This window comes from Salvelinus namaycush, chromosome 29 (assembly GCF_016432855.1).
Source record: "Salvelinus namaycush isolate Seneca chromosome 29, SaNama_1.0, whole genome shotgun sequence".
In the NCBI taxonomy this organism is placed as follows: Eukaryota; Metazoa; Chordata; class Actinopteri; order Salmoniformes; family Salmonidae; genus Salvelinus; species Salvelinus namaycush.
In genome coordinates this window covers 37,460,715-37,482,497 of record NC_052335.1, presented here as the reverse complement: position 1 = coordinate 37,482,497, position 21,783 = coordinate 37,460,715, and the positions used below count along the sequence as shown (strand labels likewise).

Genomic DNA, 21,783 nt, shown 5'->3' with positions numbered 1-21,783 from the left:
AGACTCAGCGGTAAGCATGCAGGGGCATTCGCCAACGCACCCATACAGACTCAGCGGTAAGCATGGAGGGTATTCGCCAACGCACCCATACAGACTCAGCGGTAAGCGTGCAGGGCATTCGCCAACGCACCCATAAAGACTCAGCGGTAAGCATGCAGGGGCATTCGCCAACGCACCCATAAAGACTCAGCGGTAAGCATGGAGGGCATTCGCCAACGCACCCATAAAGACTCAGCGGTAAGCATGGAGGGCATTCGCCAACGCACCCATAAAGACTCAGCGGTAAGCATGGAGGGCATTCGCCAACGCACCCATAAAGACTCAGCGGTAAGCATGGAGGGCATTCGCCAACGCACCCATAAAGACTCAGCGGTAAGCATGGAGGGCATTCGCCAACGCACCCATAAAGACTCAGCGGTAAGCATGGAGGGCATTCGCCAACGCACCCATAAAGACTCAGCGGTAAGCATGCAGGGGCATTCGCCAACGCACCCATAAAGACTCAGCGGTAAGCATGCAGGGCATTCGCCAACGCACCCATAAAGACTCAGCGGTAAGCATGCAGGGGCATTCGCCAACGCACCCATAAAGACTCAGCGGTAAGCATGGAGGGTATTCGCCAACGCACCCATAAAGACTCAGCGGTAAGCATGCAGGGGCATTCGCCAACGCACCCATACAGACTCAGCGGTAAGCATGCAGGGGCATTCGCCAACGCACCCATACAGACTCAGCGGTAAGCATGGAGGGTATTCGCCAACGCACCCATACAGACTCAGCGGTAAGCGTGCAGGGCATTCGCCAACGCACCCATAAAGACTCAGCGGTAAGCATGCAGGGGCATTCGCCAACGCACCCATAAAGACTCAGCGGTAAGCATGGAGGGCATTCGCCAACGCACCCATAAAGACTCAGCGGTAAGCATGGAGGGCATTCGCCAACGCACCCATAAAGACTCAGCGGTAAGCATGGAGGGCATTCGCCAACGCACCCATAAAGACTCAGCGGTAAGCATGGAGGGCATTCGCCAACGCACCCATAAAGACTCAGCGGTAAGCATGGAGGGCATTCGCCAACGCACCCATAAAGACTCAGCGGTAAGCATGGAGGGCATTCGCCAACGCACCCATAAAGACTCAGCGGTAAGCATGGAGGGCATTCGCCAACGCACCCATAAAGACTCAGCGGTAAGCATGCAGGGCATTCGCCAACGCACCCATACAGACTCAGCGGTAAGCATGGAGGGCATTCGCCAACGCACCCATAAAGACTCAGCGGTAAGCATGCAGGGTATTCGCCAACGCACCCATAAAGACTCAGCGGTAAGCATGGAGGGCATTCGCCAACGCACCCATACAGACTCAGCGGTAAGCATGCAGGGCATTCGCCAACGCACCCATACAGACTCAGCGGTAAGCATGCAGGGCATTCGCCAACGCACCCATACAGACTCAGCGGTAAGCATGCAGGGCATTCGCCAACGCACCCATACAGACTCAGCGGTAAGCATGCAGGGCATTCGCCAACGCACCCATACAGACTCAGCGGTAAGCATGCAGGGCATTCGCCAACGCACCCATACAGACTCAGCGGTAAGCATGCAGGGCATTCGCCAACGCACCCATACAGACTCAGCGGTAAGCATGCAGGGCATTCGCCAACGCACCCATACAGACTCAGCGGTAAGCATGGAGGGCATTCGCCAACGCACCCATAAAGACTCAGCGGTAAGCATGGAGGGCATTCGCCAACGCACCCATAAAGACTCAGCGGTAAGCATGCAGGGTATTCGCCAACGCACCCATACAGACTCAGCGGTAAGCATGGAGGGCATTCGCCAACGCACCCATAAAGACTCAGCGGTAAGCATGCAGGGTATTCGCCAACGCACCCATACAGACTCAGCGGTAAGCATGCAGGGCATTCGCCAACGCACCCATAAAGACTCAGCGGTAAGCATGCAGGGCATTCGCCAACGCACCCATACAGACTCAGCGGTAAGCATGCAGGGCATTCGCCAACGCACCCATACAGACTCAGCGGTAAGCATGCAGGGCATTCGCCAACGCACCCATACAGACTCAGCGGTAAGCATGCAGGGCATTCGCCAACGCACCCATACAGACTCAGCGGTAAGCATGGAGGGCATTCGCCAACGCACCCATAAAGACTCAGCGGTAAGCATGGAGGGCATTCGCCAACGCACCCATAAAGACTCAGCGGTAAGCATGCAGGGTATTCGCCAACGCACCCATACAGACTCAGCGGTAAGCATGGAGGGCATTCGCCAACGCACCCATAAAGACTCAGCGGTAAGCATGCAGGGTATTCGCCAACGCACCCATACAGACTCAGCGGTAAGCATGCAGGGGCATTCGCCAACGCACCCATAAAGACTCAGCGGTAAGCATGCAGGGTATTCGCCAACGCACCCATACAGACTCAGCGGTAAGCATGGAGGGCATTCGCCAACGCACCCATACAGACTCAGCGGTAAGCATGGAGGGTATTCGCCAACGCACCCATACAGACTCAGCGGTAAGCATGCAGGGCATTCGCCAACGCACCCATACAGACTCAGCGGTAAGCATGGAGGGTATTCGCCAACGCACCCATACAGACTCAGCGGTAAGCATGGAGGGCATTCGCCAACGCACCCATAAAGACTCAGCGGTAAGCATGCAGGGCATTCGCCAACGCACCCATAAAGACTCAGCGGTAAGCATGCAGGGTATTCGCCAACGCACCCATAAAGACTCAGCGGTAAGCATGGAGGGCATTCGCCAACGCACCCATAAAGACTCAGCGGTAAGCATGCAGGGCATTCGCCAACGCACCCATACAGACTCAGCGGTAAGCATGCAGGGTATTCGCCAACGCACCCATAAAGACTCAGCGGTAAGCATGCAGGGTATTCGCCAACGCACCCATACAGACTCAGCGGTAAGCAGGATGTTAACTGTATACAGGGCATTCGCCAACGCTCCCATAAAGACTCAGCGGTAAGCATGGAGGGCATTCGCCAACGCACCCATACAGACTCAGCGGTAAGCATGGAGGGCATTCGCCAACGCACCCATAAAGACTCAGCGGTAAGCATGGAGGGCATTCGCCAACGCACCCATACAGACTCAGCGGTAAGCATGGAGGGCATTCGCCAACGCACCCATAAAGACTCAGCGGTAAGCATGGAGGGCATTCGCCAACGCACCCATACAGACTCAGCGGTAAGCATGGAGGGCATTCGCCAACGCACCCATACAGACTCAGCGGTAAGCATGGAGGGCATTCGCCAACGCACCCATAAAGACTCAGCGGTAAGCATGGAGGGCATTCGCCAACGCACTCATACAGACTCAGCGGTAAGCATGGAGGGCATTCGCCAACGCACCCATACAGACTCAGCGGTAAGCATGCAGGGCATTCGCCAACGCACCCATACAGACTCAGCGGTAAGCATGCAGGGCATTCGCCAACGCACCCATACAGACTCAGTGGTAAGCGTGCAGGGCATTCGCCAACGCACCCATACAGACTCAGCGGTAAGCATGCAGGGCATTCGCCAACGCACCCATACAGACTCAGTGGTAAGCATGCAGGGCATTCGCCAACGCACCCATACAGACTCAGCGGTAAGCATGCAGGGCATTCGCCAACGCACTCATACAGACTCAGCGGTAAGCATGCAGGGCATTCGCCAACGCACTCATACAGACTCAGCGGTAAGCATGCAGGGCATTCGCCAACGCACTCATACAGACTCAGCGGTAAGCAGGATGTTAACTGCATACAGGGCATTCGCCAACGCACCCATAAAGACTCAGCGGTAAGCAGGGTGTTAACTGTATACAGGGCATTCGCCAACGCACTCATACAGACTCAGCGGTAAGCAGGATGTTAACTGCATACAGGGCATTCGCCAACGCACCCATACAGACTCAGCGGTAAGCAGGATGTTAACTGCATACAGGGCATTCGCCAACGCACCCATACAGACTCAGCGGTAAGCAGGGTGTTATATATGTTGCTATTTGTTCATTTTCATTGCATTGTCGTGAATGATTTCTGGCCGATATTCTCCTGTTCTTCATGTCCCATCCCCAGCTTGTGTGGGGTCCGGGGTGAAGTTTCCCCAAGTCATAGATTAACCATTAGTATGGAAAATACTAAACTGAACCAAGGTCAGCATCTACTGAGCATTGTGGGGGAAATGCACTTGCTATTATTGTGATATGCTGTTGTCTCACCTAGCTGAAGAGGAACGCACTGGATAAGAGCGTCTGCTAAATTACTTAAAATGAAAATGTGACTTCACCCTGCCTTACACTCTTAGAAACAAAGCTGCTATCTAGAACCTAAAACTGCCCTTCGGCTGTCCCTATAGGGGAACCCTTTGAAGAACCCTTTTGTAGAACTCTTTTGATTCCAGGTAGAGCCCTTTTGAGTTCCATGTAATACCCTTTCCACAGAGGGTTCTACATGGAACCCAAAAGAGTTCTACCTGGAACCAAAAAGGGTTCTCCTATGGGGACAGCCGAAGAACCATTTTGGAACCCTTTTTTTCTAAAAGTGTAGAGGTTGACACGGGAGTGAAAATCCATTCCTGTCTTGTCAAATGTTTTCCCGTACTGTCCTGTTTCGGCAACAGCTCTATAACGACTGAACCTTCCTGTTCTGTCCCTGTGAAATGACTCCCGTCCCGTGCTCATTTTACACACAGAAAACACAAATGCAAAAAATCGTCTCGCCATAGCGACTGCTCCCTTTGGCTACTGCTCGGCGCTCACCAGACAGTATCCTGCCCTGCACACAGTTGATAACAACCACATTGTCAGAGTTTGGCAATGAAAGCAACCCTTCCACCTACCCAGAGTCGGATGAACTCAATTCCTCTCTTGAAGGATTCATCATTCACTGACTGTTTGTTGTCATCTGAGGTAAAGTAGTGATTGCGCTGTGGCCATGACTATAACTGGAGCGAGGCGTGAGAGTGAGCTGAAGGAAGAGGAGGGGTGAAATTACATTTAACTAATATAATAATATTAAGTAAACTATATTAGGCCTACTCAGTTTTTAAATAAAATTTTCCACACATTACATATCCCCCCCCACGCACACAAAAAAAAACTCAGTTACTGTCCATCCTGTCCTGTCCCAAAGTTGATCCCTAGAACCAGAATCCCACAGGACCCCCAATAGTATTTTTATTTATTTATTTATTTCATCACCCTTTTTCTCCCCATTTTCAAAATTGTCTCACCGCTGCAATTCCTCAATGGTCTCTGGAGGCAAAGGTTGAGTCGTGCGTCCTCCGAAACATGACCCGCCAAACCACACTTCTTTAACACCCGCCCGCTTAACCTGGAAGCCAGCCGCACCAATGCGTCGGAGGAAACACTATTCAACTGACTTACGAGGTCAGCCTGCAGGCTCTGCACCAAAAGGAATCGCTGGAGTGCGATGAGGCTAGTAGGCCCCCACCTGCCAAACCTTCGCTTAACCCGGACGACGCTGGGCCAATTGTGCGCCACCCTATGGAACTCCTGATCACGGCGGATGATACAGGCTGGTGATACAGCCCGGGATCGAACCAGGGTCTGTAGTGATGCCTCTAGCACTGCGATGCAGTGCCTTAGACTGCTGCGCCACTCGGAAGTCCTGTTCCCTGGAGTCTTGTTCCCTGGTGTCCTGTTCCCTGGAGTCCTGTGCCCTGGAGTCTTGTTCCCTGGAGTCTTGTTCCCTGGAGTCTTGTTCCCTGGAGTCTTGTTCCCTGGAGTCTTGTTCCCTGGAGTCCTGTTCCCTGGTGTCCTGTTCCCTGGAGTCTTGTTCCTTGGAGTCTTGTTCCCTGGAGTCTTGTTCCCTGGAGTCCTGTTCCCTGGTGTCCTGTTCCCTGGTGTCCTGTTCCCTGGAGTCCTGTTCCCTGGTGTCCTGTTCCCTGGAGTCCTGTTCCCTGGTGTCCTGTTCCCTGTAGTCTTGTTCCCGGGAGTCTTGTTCCCGGGAGTCTTGTTCCCGGGAGTCTTGTTCCCGGGAGTCTTGTTCCCTGGAGTCTTGTTCCCTGGAGTCCTGTTCCCTGGAGTCTTGTTCCCGGGAGTCCTGTTCCCTGGAGTCCTGTTCCCTGGAGTCGTGTTCCCTGGAGTCGTGTTCCCTGGAGTCTTGTTCCCTGGAGTCTTGTTCCCGGGAGTCTTGTTCCTGTGTCAACCTTTACCCTACACCTGTGGCTGTTAAGTGTATCAGCTAATTGTTTCTCTCTTATCCCCCCAGCCTGTGTGTCTAGCGGATTTCAAACAGATCAAGAGCATCAAGTGTTCATCTCAGAGTGACGGCAAAGCCCTCCTCAACCTGGACATAGATGGAGCCAGACAGGTACACATTAAAATAGATAGAAAATGTGTATTAGTACTGCTCAATCAGAACATGGACCGAGTCAGACAGGTAAAACAAGGTAGTGAGGCCTGGGCCAACATTCACAAAGAGACTCGGAGTAGGAGTGATGATATAGGAACAGTGTTGCCTTTTAGATCGTAATGAATAAGGTTATATGGACAGTGAGGACCTGATCTTAGATCACAATGAAAAAGGTTTTATGGACAGTGGGGACCTGATCATAGATAATAATGAATAAAGTTATATGGACAGGGGAACCTTATCCTAGATCAGAACAACTACTCTGAGACATGAATACAGGCTCTGAATTCTAACTAGAGACATAATGAATACAGACTATGAATTCTAACTAGAGACATAATGAATACAGACTATGAATTCTAACTAGAGACATAATGAATACAGGCTCTGAATTCTAACTAGAGACATAATGAATACAGGCTCTGAATTTTAACTAGAGACATAATGAATACAGGCTCTGAATTTTAACTAGACATTATGAATACAGGCTCTGAATTCTAACTGGAGACATAATGAATACAGGCTCTGAATTCTAACTAGAGACATAATGAATACAGGCTCTGAATTCTAACTGGAGACATGATGAATACAGGCTCTGATTTCTAACTAGAGACATAATGAATACAGGCTCTGATTTCTAACTAGAGACATAATGAATACAGGCTCTGAATTCTAACTGGAGACATAATGAATACAGGCTCTGAATTCTAACTAGAGACATAATGAATACAGGCTCTGAATTCTAACTAGAGACATAATGAATACAGGCTCTGAATTCTAACTGAAGACATAATGAATACAGGCTCTGAATTCTAACTAGAGACATAATGAATACAGGCTCTGAATTCTAACTAGAGACATAATGAATACAGGCTCTGAATTCTAACTGGAGACATAATGAATACAGGCTCTGAATTCTAACTGGAGACATAATGAATACAGGCTCTGAATTCTAACTAGAGACATAATGAATACAGGCTCTGAATTCTAACTAGAGACATAATGAATACAGGCTCTGAATTCTAACTGGAGACATAATGAATACAGGCTCTGAATTCTAACTGGAGACATAATGAATACAGGCTCTGAATTCTAACTGGAGACATAATGAATACAGGCTCTGAATTCTAACTAGAGACATAATGAATACAGACTATGAATTCTAACTGGAGACATAATGAATACAGACTATGAATTCTAACTGGAGACATAATGAATACAGGCTCTGAATTCTAACTAGAGACATAATGAATACAGGCTCTGAATTCTAACTGGAGACATAATGAATACAGGCTCTGAATTCTAACTGGAGACATAATGAATACAGGCTCTGAATTCTAACTGGAGACATAATGAATACAGGCTCTGAATTCTAACTGGAGACATAATGAATACAGGCTCTGAATTCTAACTAGAGACATAATGAATACAGGCTCTGAATTCTAACTGAAGACATAATGAATACAGGCTCTGAATTCTAACTAGAGACATAATGAATACAGGCTCTGAATTCTAACTAGAGACATAATGAATACAGGCTCTGAATTCTAACATCTTAAGTAAATATTTTGCCCCAAAATCCTCTATCAGTCTATGACCCCTATGACATTATAATGTTTGTATAATGTTTGTATAATGTTTGTATAATGTTTGTATAATGTTTGTATAATGTTTGTATAATGTTTGTAATGTGATTTGTAATGTGATTTGTAATTGTAGTTATGGTCATTAACGTGAAAGGTTTGTATCTTCTTCGTCAGCCTCTGTCTATCAACGTGACTAAGTTTGCGATGGCAGAAAACATGGTGGACCTTATTGACGGTTACTGTCGCTCTGAGCACGCCACTGACGAGTCGTTCATCGCTAGACCAAATAAAGGTAAGGGGGATCAGGAAGTCCGCCCTGTGAATTTTATGGTAGGAGAAACACTGCGGGGGATACACTGAAAGAGTGCATCACAATGGTTTAATTCGATTTTCTCATCCCTCGTAAGTCTATTGAACCAATGTGTCTTCTTATGTGACCCATAGATGCCAATTTACGAAGTTCCTTGCCAGACCTTCCCACGAAGTGAGTGGATTCACTTTCTCTTGAACAAGGCTTCATATTTTTGCCTTTTGTGTCATTTCCATAACAAATCATTATACTGAAACCAAACTGGAATATTTAGTACTTGTTGAAACATGGGATGTACTGGACATGAGGCTGTCAGATAGATGTATCAAAGAGACAGGTAGTGTTACTGTAACAGTGTGCCTGGTGTATTGAGGAGCTACCTCAAACCCAGGGTTGATGATCCTCTCCTCTCCTCCTCTGGCTGTCTCTCCTCCCACTCTGTAGTCAAACGGAGAACACGGGCTCCTTCAGATATAGCATGGGTGAGTTTTCATCTACCACGACGGCCTTCGTCTTTGTTTGACAAATAGTATGAATAATTTGTCATTACAGTGACTGTTTTGAATTGTTTGAAACTAGTACTGTAAGGGCAGGGCTACGCTGTATGTTTCAAGTTGACCCGTCCGTTTTTAACACAAACTGACATCATCAAATATTGTCCATCATTCAGAATCTGACATCTACGCTGAGATTGACGAACGACCAAAGTCTGGTAAGTAGAGACGTACTCTTTATCAGGATGGAAGACATCTATACTCTAGGTTCTATATTCAATATTCTATGTTATGTGTTCTGTGTTCCATATTCTATGTTCTATTTTCTATGTTTTGTACTCTATGTTCTATATTACATGTGCTATAGTCTAAGTTCCATGGCAGCTACTCATTGTGTTGTTGTATACTTGGTTCCAGTGGTGAAGTATGGAATTGACAGACATGACATTGTTCTGGGACGGATCCTTGGCGAGGGGTTTTTCGGGGAGGTCTATGAAGGAATGTACAAAAAATCGGCAAGTATATCTCCCGACACCGTACTCACACAGTCAGTTACTATAACACCCCAAATGTTCCTAACTGGGCAAAATATATATCTCATTATTGTGTGTGTGTGTGTGTGTGACTGTTTCTGAACCAGAATGGGGAGAGGCTAAGCGTGGCGGTGAAGACGTGTAAAGACTGTTCACCTGATGTCATGGAGAAGTTCATGAGTGAAGCAGGTACACATCAAATACTTATCACACTTCTTCTTCACTTCTCCAACTCACTGGTCTTGCGGTTAGAATGGTTGCACTGAGATTGAAAGGTTGAGAGTTCAAACCTCGGTCAAGTCATACACTCGTAGAAAGAAAGTGTTCCAAAAGGTTTCTTAACCGTCCCCCATATGAGAACACTTTTAGGTTCCAGGTAGAACTCTTTTGGGTTCCATGTAGAACTCTCTGGGGAAAGGGTCCTACATGGAACCCAATATGGTTCTACCTGGAACCAAAAGGGTTCTCTGATAGGGACAGCCAAATAACCCTTTTAGGTTCTAGATAGCACCTTTTTTTCTAAGAGTGTACCAAAGACTAAAAATGGGACCCGCTTAGTTTCTGTTTGGCACTCAGCATTAAGGAGATAGATTGGGGGTAAGGCCCTGCATCCTGTCCGGGGGGGGGGGGGTACTGGTACATCAAGCTGCCTCATGCTACATAAACAGGAGAGAGGCTTCTGCTCCTATGAACAAGTCTGTTGTGGATCGATTAAACTCGGCCCTTGTCTGTTCTTTCTCCTGCATTATTTAAACATTAAAAACCAAGAACTGAGGATCACTTACTGTATTTATTAATTGAGGAATTCAATGAGGAATTCTACAGTGAGTGCCTGGAAACTCAAGAATTTTGAATCAATATATATTTTTTAAATGTACACTTCATGATCACTTTCATGAATAAGCATCAACAAACGTAAAAATACATCAGATATAACACATCTTATTAAAGGTCCAATGCAGTCATTTTTATCTCAATATCAAATTATTTCTGGGTAACAATTAAGTACCTTACTTTAGATTGTTTTCAACTAAAATGGACAAAAATAAACCAAAATAGCTTCTTAGCAAAGAGCAATTTCTCCAGTAAGAATTTTAGGACTGTCTGGGAGTGGGGAGGGGAAAACGTAAAACTAGCTGTTATTGGCAGAGAAGTTTGGAACTCTTTTTCTTATTAGTCTATTAACTAATTTCAAATCAAATCAAACTTTATTTGTCACATGCACCTAATACAACAAGTGTAGACTTTACCGTGAAATGCTTACCTACAATGCCCTTAACCAACAGTGCAGTTCAAGAACAGTTTAAGAAAATATTTACAAAGTAGACTAAAATAAAAAGTAATAATAAGTAACACAATAAGAATAACAATAACGAGTCTATATACAGTATATATTCGTGCCCTCTTCACGACTGTCTTGGTATGTTTGGACCATGCTAGTTTGTTAGTGATGTGGACACCAAGGAACTTGAAACTCTCGACCCGCTCCACTACAGCCCCGTCGATGTTAATGGGGGCCAGTTCGGCCCACCTTTTCCTGTAGTCCACGATCAGCTCCTTTGTTTTGCTCACATTGAGGGAGAGGTTGTTGTCCTGGCACCACACTGCCAGTTCTCTGACCTCCTCCCTATAGGCCGTGTCATTGTGGTCGGTGATCAGGACCTACCACTGTTGTGTTGTCAGCAAACTTAATGATGGTGTTGGAGTTGTGTTTGGCCACGCAGTAGTGGGTGAACAGGGAATACAGGAGGGGACTAAGTACACACCCCTGAGGGGCCCCAGTGTTAAGGATCAGCATGGCAGACGTGTTATTGCCTACTCTTACCACATGGGGGCGGCACGTCATAAAGTCCAGGATCCAGTTGCAGAGCAGGTGTTTAGACCCAGAGTTCTTAGCTTAGTGATGAGCTTCGTGGGCACTATGGTGTTGAATGCTGAACTGTAGTCAATGAACAGCATTCATTGACTACAGTCTGGAGTGCGATTGATATTGCGTAATTTGTGAATCTGTTGGGGCGGTATGTGAATTGGAGTGTGTCTAGGGTGTCCGGGAGGATGCTGTTGATGTGAGCCATGACCAGCCTTGCAAAGCACTTCATGGCTACCGACGTGAGTGCCACGGGACGGTAATCATTTAGGCAGGTTACCTTCACTTCCTTGGGAACAGGGACTATGGTGGTTTGCTTGAAACATGTAGGTACTACAGACTCGGTCAGGGAGAGGTAGAATAATGTCAGTGAAGACACTTGACAGTTGGTTCGCGCATGCTTTGAGTACATGTCCTAATAATCAGTTTGGCCCTAGCGGCTTTGTGAATCTTGACCTGTTTAAAGATTTTGTTCACATCGGCTACTGAGAGTGTTATCACACAGTCATCCAAAACAGCTGGTGCTCTCGTGCATGCTTCAGTGTTGCTAGTCTCGAAGCGAGCATAAAATGCATTTAGCTCGTCTGGTAGGCTCGCGTCACTGTGCAGCTCACGTTTGGGTTTCCCTTTTTAGTCCGTAATAGTTTTCAAGCCCTGCCACATCCGACGTGCGTCAGAGCCGGTGTAGTAGGATTCCATCTTAATTCTGTATTGACACTTTGCTTGTTTGATAGTTCGTCTGAGGGCATAGCGAGATTCCTTATAAGCGTCTGGATTAGTCTCCCGCTCATTGAAAGCGGCAGCTCTAGCCTTTAGCTCGATGAGGATGTTGCCTGTAATCCATGGCTTCTGGTTGGGATATGTACGTACAGTCACTGTGGGGACGACGTCATCGATGCACTTATTGATGAAGCCGATGACTGAGGTGGTGTACTACTCAATGCCATTGGATGAATCCCGGAACATATTCCAGTCTGTGCAAATAAAACAGTCCTGTAGTGTAGCATTTGCGTCATCTGACCACTTCCGTATTGAGCGAATCACTGGTACTTCCTGTATTCATTTTTGCTTGTAAGCAGGAATCAGGAGGATATAATTATGGTCATATTTGCCAAATGGAGGGCAGGACAGAGCTTTGTACGCGGAGTAAAGGTGGTCTAGGGTTTTTCCCCCTGGTTGCACATGTGACATGCTGGTAAAAATTTGGTAAAACTGATTTAAGTTTGGCTGCATTTAAGTCCCTGGTCACTAGGAGCGCCGCTTCTGGGTGAACATTTTCTTCTTTGCTTATGGCCTTATAAAGAGTTGGTTGAAAGCAGTCTTAGTGCCAGCTTCAATCTGTGGTGGTAAATAGACGGCTACGAATAACACAGATGAGAACTTTCTTGGTAGATAGTGTGGTCTACAGCTTATTATAAGGTACTCTACCTCAGGTGAGCAATACCTCGAGACTTCTTTAATATTAGACATCGTGCACCAGCTGTTATTGACAAATAGACACACACCCCCACCCCTCGTCTTACCAGAGGTAGCGTCTCTGTTCAGCCGGTGCATGGAAAATCCCACTAGCTATATTGTCCGTATCGTCGTTCAGCCAGGTCTCGGTGAAACATAAGATGTTACAGTTTTTAATGTCCCGTTGGTAGGATAATCTTAAATCGTAGGTCATCAATATTATTTTCCAATGATTGCATGTTAGCTAGAAGAACGGATGGCAGTGGGAGTTTACTCGCTCGCCTCTGGATTCTCAGATGGATGCCCGATCTGCGGCCCCTTTTACGGCGTCTTTTCTTCATGCAAAAGCCTTGGATCTGGGCCGGTTCCAGTGAAAGCAGGATATCCTTCTCGTCGGACTCGTTAAAGGAAAAAGTTTATTCCAGTCAGCGTTGAGTAATCGCTTTTCTGACGTTCAGAAGTTATTCTCGGTCATAAGAGATGGTAGCAGCAACATTATGTACACAATAAGTTTAAAAAACAAGTTACACAAAACGCAAAAAAAAATAACAAAATTGCACATTTGGTTGGGAGAATGTAAAACGTTAGCCATGTTCTTCGGCGCCATCTTTACCACCTGGTGAGGCGTTTCCCCTTCAAAACAGGCTGAAATGTCAGCCGGTCTTCTCAAACTGCTCTTACACTAAAAGGATGTTATCATAATTTTCACAATTTCACAGTATTATTCCAACTGTCTATTGTGAATATATATATATATATATATATATATATATATATATATATATATATATATATATATATATATATATATATATATATATACAGTATATGAAATAGGAAAATATACATTTTTTTATGGGATTGGGACTTTTAATAAGTAAGTATGTCTCCCTGTCGTAAGTAGCTTTCATATGAAAATAGAAGGGAAAGTTTTTAATTGTTAAACTTATCCATTCTCCAGTGATCATGAAGAACCTGAATCACCCTCACATCGTCAGTCTGATCGGTGTCATAGAGGAAAACCCTGTCTGGATCGTGATGGAGCTCTACCAGTACGGGGAGGTGAGAGACCCGACAGCCACGTTACATAAGCCAGGATGATGTCATAAAGAGAGAGTTTACTATAAACTTTACTTATTGATAAAAAAAACTCATTTTTTGTCAGACCTGGGATTCAAACTAGCAACCCTTCGATTTACTGACCTCTAACCTCTAGGCTAGCCATACTCAACAGGCGGATCGTGTTCTGGATGCGGATCCGGAACGGGGTCAATACGGATGACTTAATCATTTAAAAAAAATAACAAAAATTAGAAACTCTTGAAAGTTGTAAATAATAGTATGGTGTAATTTTGAAATTCGGTTGTGCATGGGCAGTTTTCCTCTTGTCATTCACTGACAGACCTTTATAACCTGTTTATAACCTGTTTATAACCTGTCAGAAATGTCCAGTTGTTAAACTAGCAGGCTAACCAGCTACCTAAATGTTGTAGTTATCAGCCAAATTAAGTGAGCAGGAGCCTTCCCCCCCCCCAGGAGGACCCTACTGATTTTGTTGTCACTCAGGTATCATATAAACACACAAAGTCATGGCAACATGTAGAATTGCAGGAAATGAGCTTTAAACTGCAACATTTTCTCTCCTCCAACATGAGGGGTTTGAACAGTTTTGGGGTCGCAAGGTAGGGATTTGTTACTACGCCGATAAATGACAGTATCCATGCCGACCTCTGCCACCTAGGACATTTGTGTGACCTCTCAAATACTAGGTGGGAACCTCCTCTCTAGGCTACTTGCCGTCTGCCATCCCATAATTCTGTTATTTTTGTTTTTCAGCTTAAGAACTACCTGACAGAGAACAAGAACAAGCTCACCAACATAACGCTAGTTCTCTTCAGCCTGCAGATCTGCAAAGCTCTAGTCTACCTAGAGGGAATCAACATGGTGCACAGGTAGGTCTACCTAGAGGGAATCAACATGGTGCACAGGTAGGTCTACCTAGAGGGAATCAACATGGTGCACAGGTAGGTCTACCTAGAGGGAATCAACATGGTGCACAGGTAGGTCTACCTAGAGGGAATCAACATGGTGCACAGGTAGGTCTACCTAGAGGGAATCAACATGGTGCACAGGTAGGTCTACCTAGAGAGAATCAACATGGTGCACAGGTAGGTCTACCTAGAGGGAATCAACACGGTGCACAGGTAGGTCTACCTAGAGGGAATCAACATGGTGCACAGGTAGGTCTACCTAGAGGGAATCAACATGGTGCACAGGTAGGTCTACCTAGAGAGAATCAACATGGTGCACAGGTAGGTCTACCTAGAGAGAATCAACATGGTGCACAGGTAGGTCTACCTAGAGGGAATCAACATGGTGCACAGGTAGGTCTACCTAGAGAGAATCAACATGGTGCACAGGTAGGTCTACCTAGAGGGAATCAACATGGTGCACAGGTAGGTCTACCTAGAGGGAATCAACATGGTGCACAGGTAGGTCTACCTAGAGGGAATCAACATGGTGCACAGGTAGGACAGCCATCTTGACACCCATATCCCATCTTGACACCCATATCCCATGTTAGCCACCATATTCCTCTTCAGACAACATAACTCTCCATCACACTCCTAGGTATGTAATACATTGACATCCATGCAGTGAAGTAGCCTCCCCGTAACCCGTTTATTGTGTCCCAACAGAGACATAGCAGGAACAACAAAAACCCTGTGTTGTTATTGGACGAGTTCAACTAACCCGTTTATTGTGTCCCAACAGAGACATAGCGGTGAGGAATGTGCTGGTGGCCACAGCAGACTGTGTTAAGCTGGGAGACTTTGGCCTGTCTAGATACATTGAGGATGAAGAGTATTACAAAGGTATGGAGTGGTCGGTGGTCTGTGGTCTCCATAGAGATACACAACTGTTCTGTGAAGCTGTTCCATCATGGGCTCATGGGTAGCGCCACCTCCATTTCGAAGTAGTCAATTTCTTCTTCTACTACTTCGACGAGTTGGATGGAATCATATGATCCTTCCTTAACCACACACAGGACATCCCACCCAGGTTGACTATTTCAAAATGGTGAAAAAGGTTTCATCCAGCTCTATTTAAAGCATTCCAAATCAAATTTTATTGGTCACATGCACGTGTTTAGCAGATGTTATTGCGGGTGTAGCAAAATGCTTGTGTTTCTAGCTCCAACAGTGACGGACTAGGAACAGTGGGTTAACTGCCTTGTTCAGGGGCAGAACGACAGATTTTTACCTTGTCAGCTCAAGCATTCAATTTCCCAACAATACACGCAAATCTAAAGTAAAGGAATGTAATTAAGAATATATAAATGAATGGATGAGCAATATCAGAGCTGCAGTTAACCTCTGCTCCAGACTCTCCTGTGTTTTGTGTGTATTTATTTAACCTTTATTTAACTAGGCAAGTCAGTTCAGAACAAATTCTTATTTTCAATGACGGCCTAGGAACAGTGGGTTAATTGCCTTGGTCACAGGGGGCAGAACGACAGATTTTTAGAACCTTTTGGTTACTAGTCCAACGCTCTAACCAGTAGGCTACCTGCCGCCCCACACACTCTGTATATCAGAGTGTTTGGGGAAAAAGCAGAAGACATGTTTCCATCTTACATTGAGTAATAACATCTTAAATAGTGTCCCCACATTTACTAAATATATACAAAAATGACTGGCATCTTTCTGAATCGTTTCCACAGCCTCTGTGACTCGATTACCTATCAAATGGATGGCTCCAGAATCCATAAACTTCAGGCGATTCACCACGGCTAGCGATGTTTGGATGTTCGGTAAGTCTTCCTTTTTTTGGGGGGGGGGGGGGGGGGGGGGGGGGGGGTCATTTCTGTGCACCTCTCTCTCTCTCTTTCTTTCCCTCTCCTCTCTTTCTCTCTCTCTCTCTCTCTCTCTCTCTCTCGCTCTTGCTCTTGCTCTCTCAATTCAATTCAATTCAAGGGGCTTTATTGGCATGGGAAACATGTGTTAACATTGCCAAAGCAAGTGAGGTAGCAATACACAAAAGTGAAACAAACAATACAAATTAACAGTAAACATTACACATACAGAAGTCTCTCTCTTTCTCTCTCTTTCTCTCTCCTCTCTTTATCTCTCTCTCTCTTTCTCTCTCCTCTCTTTATCTCTCTTTCTCTCTCCTCTCTCTTGCTCTCTCTCTTTCTCTCTCTTGCTCTCTCTCTCTCCTCGTTGTCTCTCTTTCCATAGCAGTATGTATCTATGTGTAACTGCCTCGCCCAACCCCCTCCCTAGCGGTGTGTATTTGGGAGATCCTGAGCCAGGGGCAGCAGCCCTTCTTCTGGTTGGAGAACCGTGATGTCATTAACCAGCTGGAGCAGGGCATCAGACTACCCAAACCTGACAACTGCCCTCCTGCCCTCTACTCCCTCATGACCCGCTGCTGGTCCTACGACCCCCGCGACAGACCCTCCTTCACCGAGCTGGTTGTCAAGATCAGGTACTCTAATCAACTGTCCCATAAAGTATTTTGAATAGTCTTGAGTTTTTTGTTATTCTTACATCACCGAGAAAGTCGTCAAGATAAGATCCTACCCTGACCTGGATACTTGAATGGACAATACTCACATGACCTTTCATAGTTCTAAGAGCCTATTTTTGGTAAACATCAAGTACTGATGTGGGCTGGACAATCTGGATTAAATACGATATAACCTTGTCCCCAGGCTCGATTCGCTGGCACATAGAGCCTTGTAACAGTGTGCCACAAAGAGAGTTCTTGAAAAGGGTTGTGGTTTAAAGCCCTGCATAGAGACACATTTTAAGCCTGAATCCTACCCATGGCCGTGACGTTCAGGCCGTACACTACCCAGGCCCATGGCCGTGACGTTCAGGCCGTACACTACCCAGGCCCATGGCTGCGACGTTCAGGCCGTACCCTACCCAGGCCCATGGCCGTGACGTTCAGGCCGTACCCTACCCAGGCCCATGACCGCGACGTTCAGGCCGTACCCTACCCAGGCCCATGGCCGCGACGTTCAGGCCGTACACTACCCAGGCCCATGGCCGCCGTACACTACCCAGGCCCATGGCCGCCGTACACTACCCAGGCCCATGGCCGCCGTACACTACCCAGGCCCATGGCCGCCGTACACTACCCAGGCCCATGGCCGTGACGTTCAGGCCGTACACTACCCAGGCCCATGGCCGCGACGTTCAGGCCGTACACTACCCAGGCCCATGGCCGTGACGTTCAGGCCGTACACTACCCAGGCCCATGACCGTGACGTTCAGGCCGTGACGTTCAGGCCGTACACTACCCAGGCCCATGGCCGCGACGTTCAGGCCGTACACTACCCAGGCCCATGACCGCGACGTTCAGGCCGTACCCTACCCAGGCCCATGGCCGCGACGTTCAGGCCGTACACTACCCAGGCCCATGGCCGCCGTACACTACCCAGGCCCATGGCCGCCGTACACTACCCAGGCCCATGGCCGCCGTACACTACCCAGGCCCATGGCCGCCGTACACTACCCAGGCCCATGGCCGTGACGTTCAGGCCGTACACTACCCAGGCCCATGGCCGCGACGTTCAGGCCGTACACTACCCAGGCCCATGGCCGCGACGTTCAGGCCGTACACTACCCAGGCCCATGGCCGCGACGTTCAGGCCGTACACTACCCAGGCCCATGGCCGCGACGTTCAGGCCGTACACTACCCAGGCCCATGGCCGCCGTACACTACCCAGGCCCAATTTGCTTCTACCCAAAATCAGAAATAACTTCCTCCGTTAGTAAATCCAATTAGCTGCTCCTCTCTGTCTGTCGCTCGCTCCCTGTGCTCTGCTCGCTCTGCATGCGCTCTGCTCATGGTGGCTCTGAGTCTGAGTTTCCATAGCAACTGCTCCGCTCCGGCTACTCAATGAAGAGACAGAGAGCTGTTAGCTGTTAGCTACTTTTCATCACTCTAAACTCCAACAAAACTCAAGGAACATTATTGTTTTCTGTGACATAATCTCTCCTGTTTTATATTGGATGAGGTTGAACCACTTCTGACACCATGTTATAATCTCAGTCAGATATCACTGTACTGCAAAGCAGTGGGACAATGAGATTCTTACTGTAGCCTACATACTGTATGACTCATTCCTTAGTTAAGGGAGAGCAGACCATGTCCAGACTAATCCCTTTGTTAAGGGAGAGCAGACCAATGCCCAGACTAATTCCTTAGTTAAGGGAGAGCAGACCAATGCCCAGACTAATCCCTTTGTTAAGGGAGAGCAGACCAATGCCCAGACTAATTCCTTAGTTAAGGGAGAGCAGACCAATGCCCAGACTAATTCCTTAGTTAAGGGAGAGCAGACCATGTCCAGACTAATTCCTTAGTTAAGGGAGAGCAGACCAATGCCCAGACTAATTCCTTAGTTAAGGGAGAGCAGACCAATGCCCAGACTAATTCCTTAGTTAAGGGAGAGCAGACCATGCCCAGACTAATTCCTTAGTTAAGGGAGAGCAGACCATGTCCAGACTAATCCCTTTGTTAAGGGAGAGCAGACCAATGCCCAGACTAATTCCTTAGTTAAGGGAGAGCAGACCAATGCCCAGACTAATTCCTTAGTTAAGGGAGAGCAGACCATGTCCAGACTAATTCCTTAGTTAAGGGAGAGCAGACCAATGCCCAGACTAATTCCTTAGTTAAGGGAGAGCAGACCAATGCCCAGACTAATTCCTTAGTTAAGGGAGAGCAGACCATGCCCAGACTAATTCCTTAGTTAAGGGAGAGCAGACCAATGCCCAGACTAATTCCTTAGTTAAGGGAGAGCAGACCAATGCCCAGACTAATTCCTTAGTTAAGGGAGAGCAGACCATGCCCAGACTAATTCTTTAGGTAAGTGAGAGCAGACCAATGCCCAGACTAATTCCTTAGTTAAGGGAGAGCAGACCATGCCCAGACTAATTCCTTTGTTAAGGGAGAGCAGACCAATGCCCAGACTAATTCCTTAGTTAAGGGAGAGCAGACCATGTCCAGACTAATTCCTTTGTTAAGGGAGAGCAGACCAATGCCCAGACTAATTCCTTAGTTAAGGGAGAGCAGACCATGCCCAGACTAATTCCTTAGTTAAGGGAGAGCAGACCAATGCCCAGACTAATTCCTTAGTTAAGGGAGAGCAGACCATGTCCAGACTAATTCCTTTGTTAAGGGAGAGCAGACCAATGCCCAGACTAATTCCTTAGTTAAGGGAGAGCAGACCAATGCCCAGACTAATTCCTTAGTTAAGGGAGAGCAGACCATGTCCAGACTAATTCCTTAGTTAAGGGAGAGCAGACCAATGCCCAGACTAATTCCTTAGTTAAGGGAGAGCAGACCAATGCCCAGACTAATTCCTTAGTTAAGGGAGAGCAGACCAATGCCCAGACTATTTCCTTAGATAAGGGAGAGCAGGACATGTCCAGACTAATTCCTTAGATAAGGGAGAGCAGGACATGTCCAGACTAATTCCTTAGATAAGGGAGAGCAGGACATGTCCAGACTAATTCCTTAGATAAGGGAGAGCAGACCAATGCCCAGACTAATTCCTTAGTTAAGGGAGAGCAGACCATGCCCAGACTAATTCCTTTGTTAAGGGAGAGCAGACCATGCCCAGACTAATTCTTTAGGTAAGTGAGAGCAGACCAGACTTTCTCGGTGACCTCAAGTACTCATTAAAACGTTCATGTTTTTTCGGGTTGCGTCACTCACAGACAGAAACTTCTGAGACACATTATTCACGAAGAACACTCAGACGTTCACTTGTAAGCCAATCAGGTTGCAGCAGGGCGCAACATCAGGACGTAGCGTTAGCCACTCTAGCAAATTTGCCTCAGGATCCATCTCAATTGGTATGCTGTGTCCAATCATGGTATCTCTCTTCGGTTGCACGTTCTTGGAATAGCAGAACAGCAGAACAGTACAACGGCCCTTGCTGTGCTTAGTGAGCAGCTTGTCAAGTTCTGAATCAGAAGAGGAGTGGAAATGTCCACTACCATGCTAAAGTGTCTAATGCCTAGGAATGATAGTCCCGGAAGTTGCGTATAGCGTTCAGCCAATCAGGTTGCAGCAGGGTGCAACATCAGGAAGTAGCGTTAGCCATGGTGGTGGAAAATAGTGTTTCATAATGAAAGTATGCATATTTTCCCAGTTTCTTTCCACCGTCTCGCAATTCAATCGAGTTAAGGAGGAAATCGACATCTTTGCAGCCTGAATGGAGAATGTTGTAGGTACGAGAACCGGTCCACGGGGGATACGAGTGTATTGCCAGCTGCATACAATGCATTTGGATAGGAAGATGAAACCATAAATACCAAATTAATACCAACATCCTGTCGTCCTTTGGATTAAAATAGATTCACGAGCAAACTATTTTCTTTCACAATTTCTTTAATGTGTAATCAACTTTCTCTCTGGTGCTTAGATTGATCACGTTAAGTCTTCAATAACTTTAGATCGATCATATTACGTCGTCAACAACTTTAAATTGTCTACAATATTTGTATTTATTTAACCTTTTTTTAACCAGGAAAAGCCCATTGAGACCCAGAGTCTCTTTTTCAAGGGAGACCTGGCCAAGAAGGCAACAACAATCAATACATTACATCATTAAAACATACAACAATACAATACAACATGATCCAGCCTAAAAAAAGTATTTACACTCCTCTGTAACAGAGTCTCCCGTCAATATTTTAAATTCATTCAGTGGCACTAACATTCCATGCGTCTGGTGTACAAGAAGAGAAGGCAGTCTTACCTAATACTGTGAATGTCCTGGGGACTTTAAGTAGCAACCACCTAGCAGATTATCCAATCCAAAACCGTGTACCCATCAATACAAATCAAGTTATTTGACACAGATGTCTTTAGCCAAGTTTCTGATAAAACCATTATGTCTGCATTTGTCGTTTTGGCCCATATTATAATCATGTCTATTTTTGGAAATAGACATCTGACAAATGCAAGAGGCCAAAATCTCCTCTGTTTTTAAAATCATAGGGAGTGGGTAGAGATTGCATTGTATCTACCGGCCCAGGGTTTGGTCCCACATTACCAGAGATCAACAATAAAAGCATAACAATATAAAATCCAAGATGGCGTAGCAGCCAG

At 46.5% G+C, this 21,783-nt stretch overlaps 1 protein-coding gene across 1 annotated transcript in view; it reads left to right on the top strand.

Annotated features, from left to right (window-relative positions):
- LOC120024469 (protein-tyrosine kinase 2-beta-like) overlaps window positions 1–21,783 on the top strand; it is a 72,990-nt gene that overhangs the window by 28,559 nt on the left and 22,648 nt on the right. Inside the window, exons 10-21 of the mRNA XM_038968719.1 lie at window positions 6,262–6,363; window positions 8,166–8,283; window positions 8,436–8,475; window positions 8,746–8,783; window positions 8,972–9,013; window positions 9,213–9,310; window positions 9,436–9,517; window positions 13,612–13,712; window positions 14,487–14,602; window positions 15,426–15,526; window positions 16,375–16,464; window positions 16,937–17,141. Of these exons, the coding sequence (XP_038824647.1) occupies window positions 6,262–6,363; window positions 8,166–8,283; window positions 8,436–8,475; window positions 8,746–8,783; window positions 8,972–9,013; window positions 9,213–9,310; window positions 9,436–9,517; window positions 13,612–13,712; window positions 14,487–14,602; window positions 15,426–15,526; window positions 16,375–16,464; window positions 16,937–17,141 (1,133 nt within the window). The remainder of the gene's footprint in view (window positions 1–6,261; window positions 6,364–8,165; window positions 8,284–8,435; window positions 8,476–8,745; window positions 8,784–8,971; window positions 9,014–9,212; window positions 9,311–9,435; window positions 9,518–13,611; window positions 13,713–14,486; window positions 14,603–15,425; window positions 15,527–16,374; window positions 16,465–16,936; window positions 17,142–21,783) is intronic.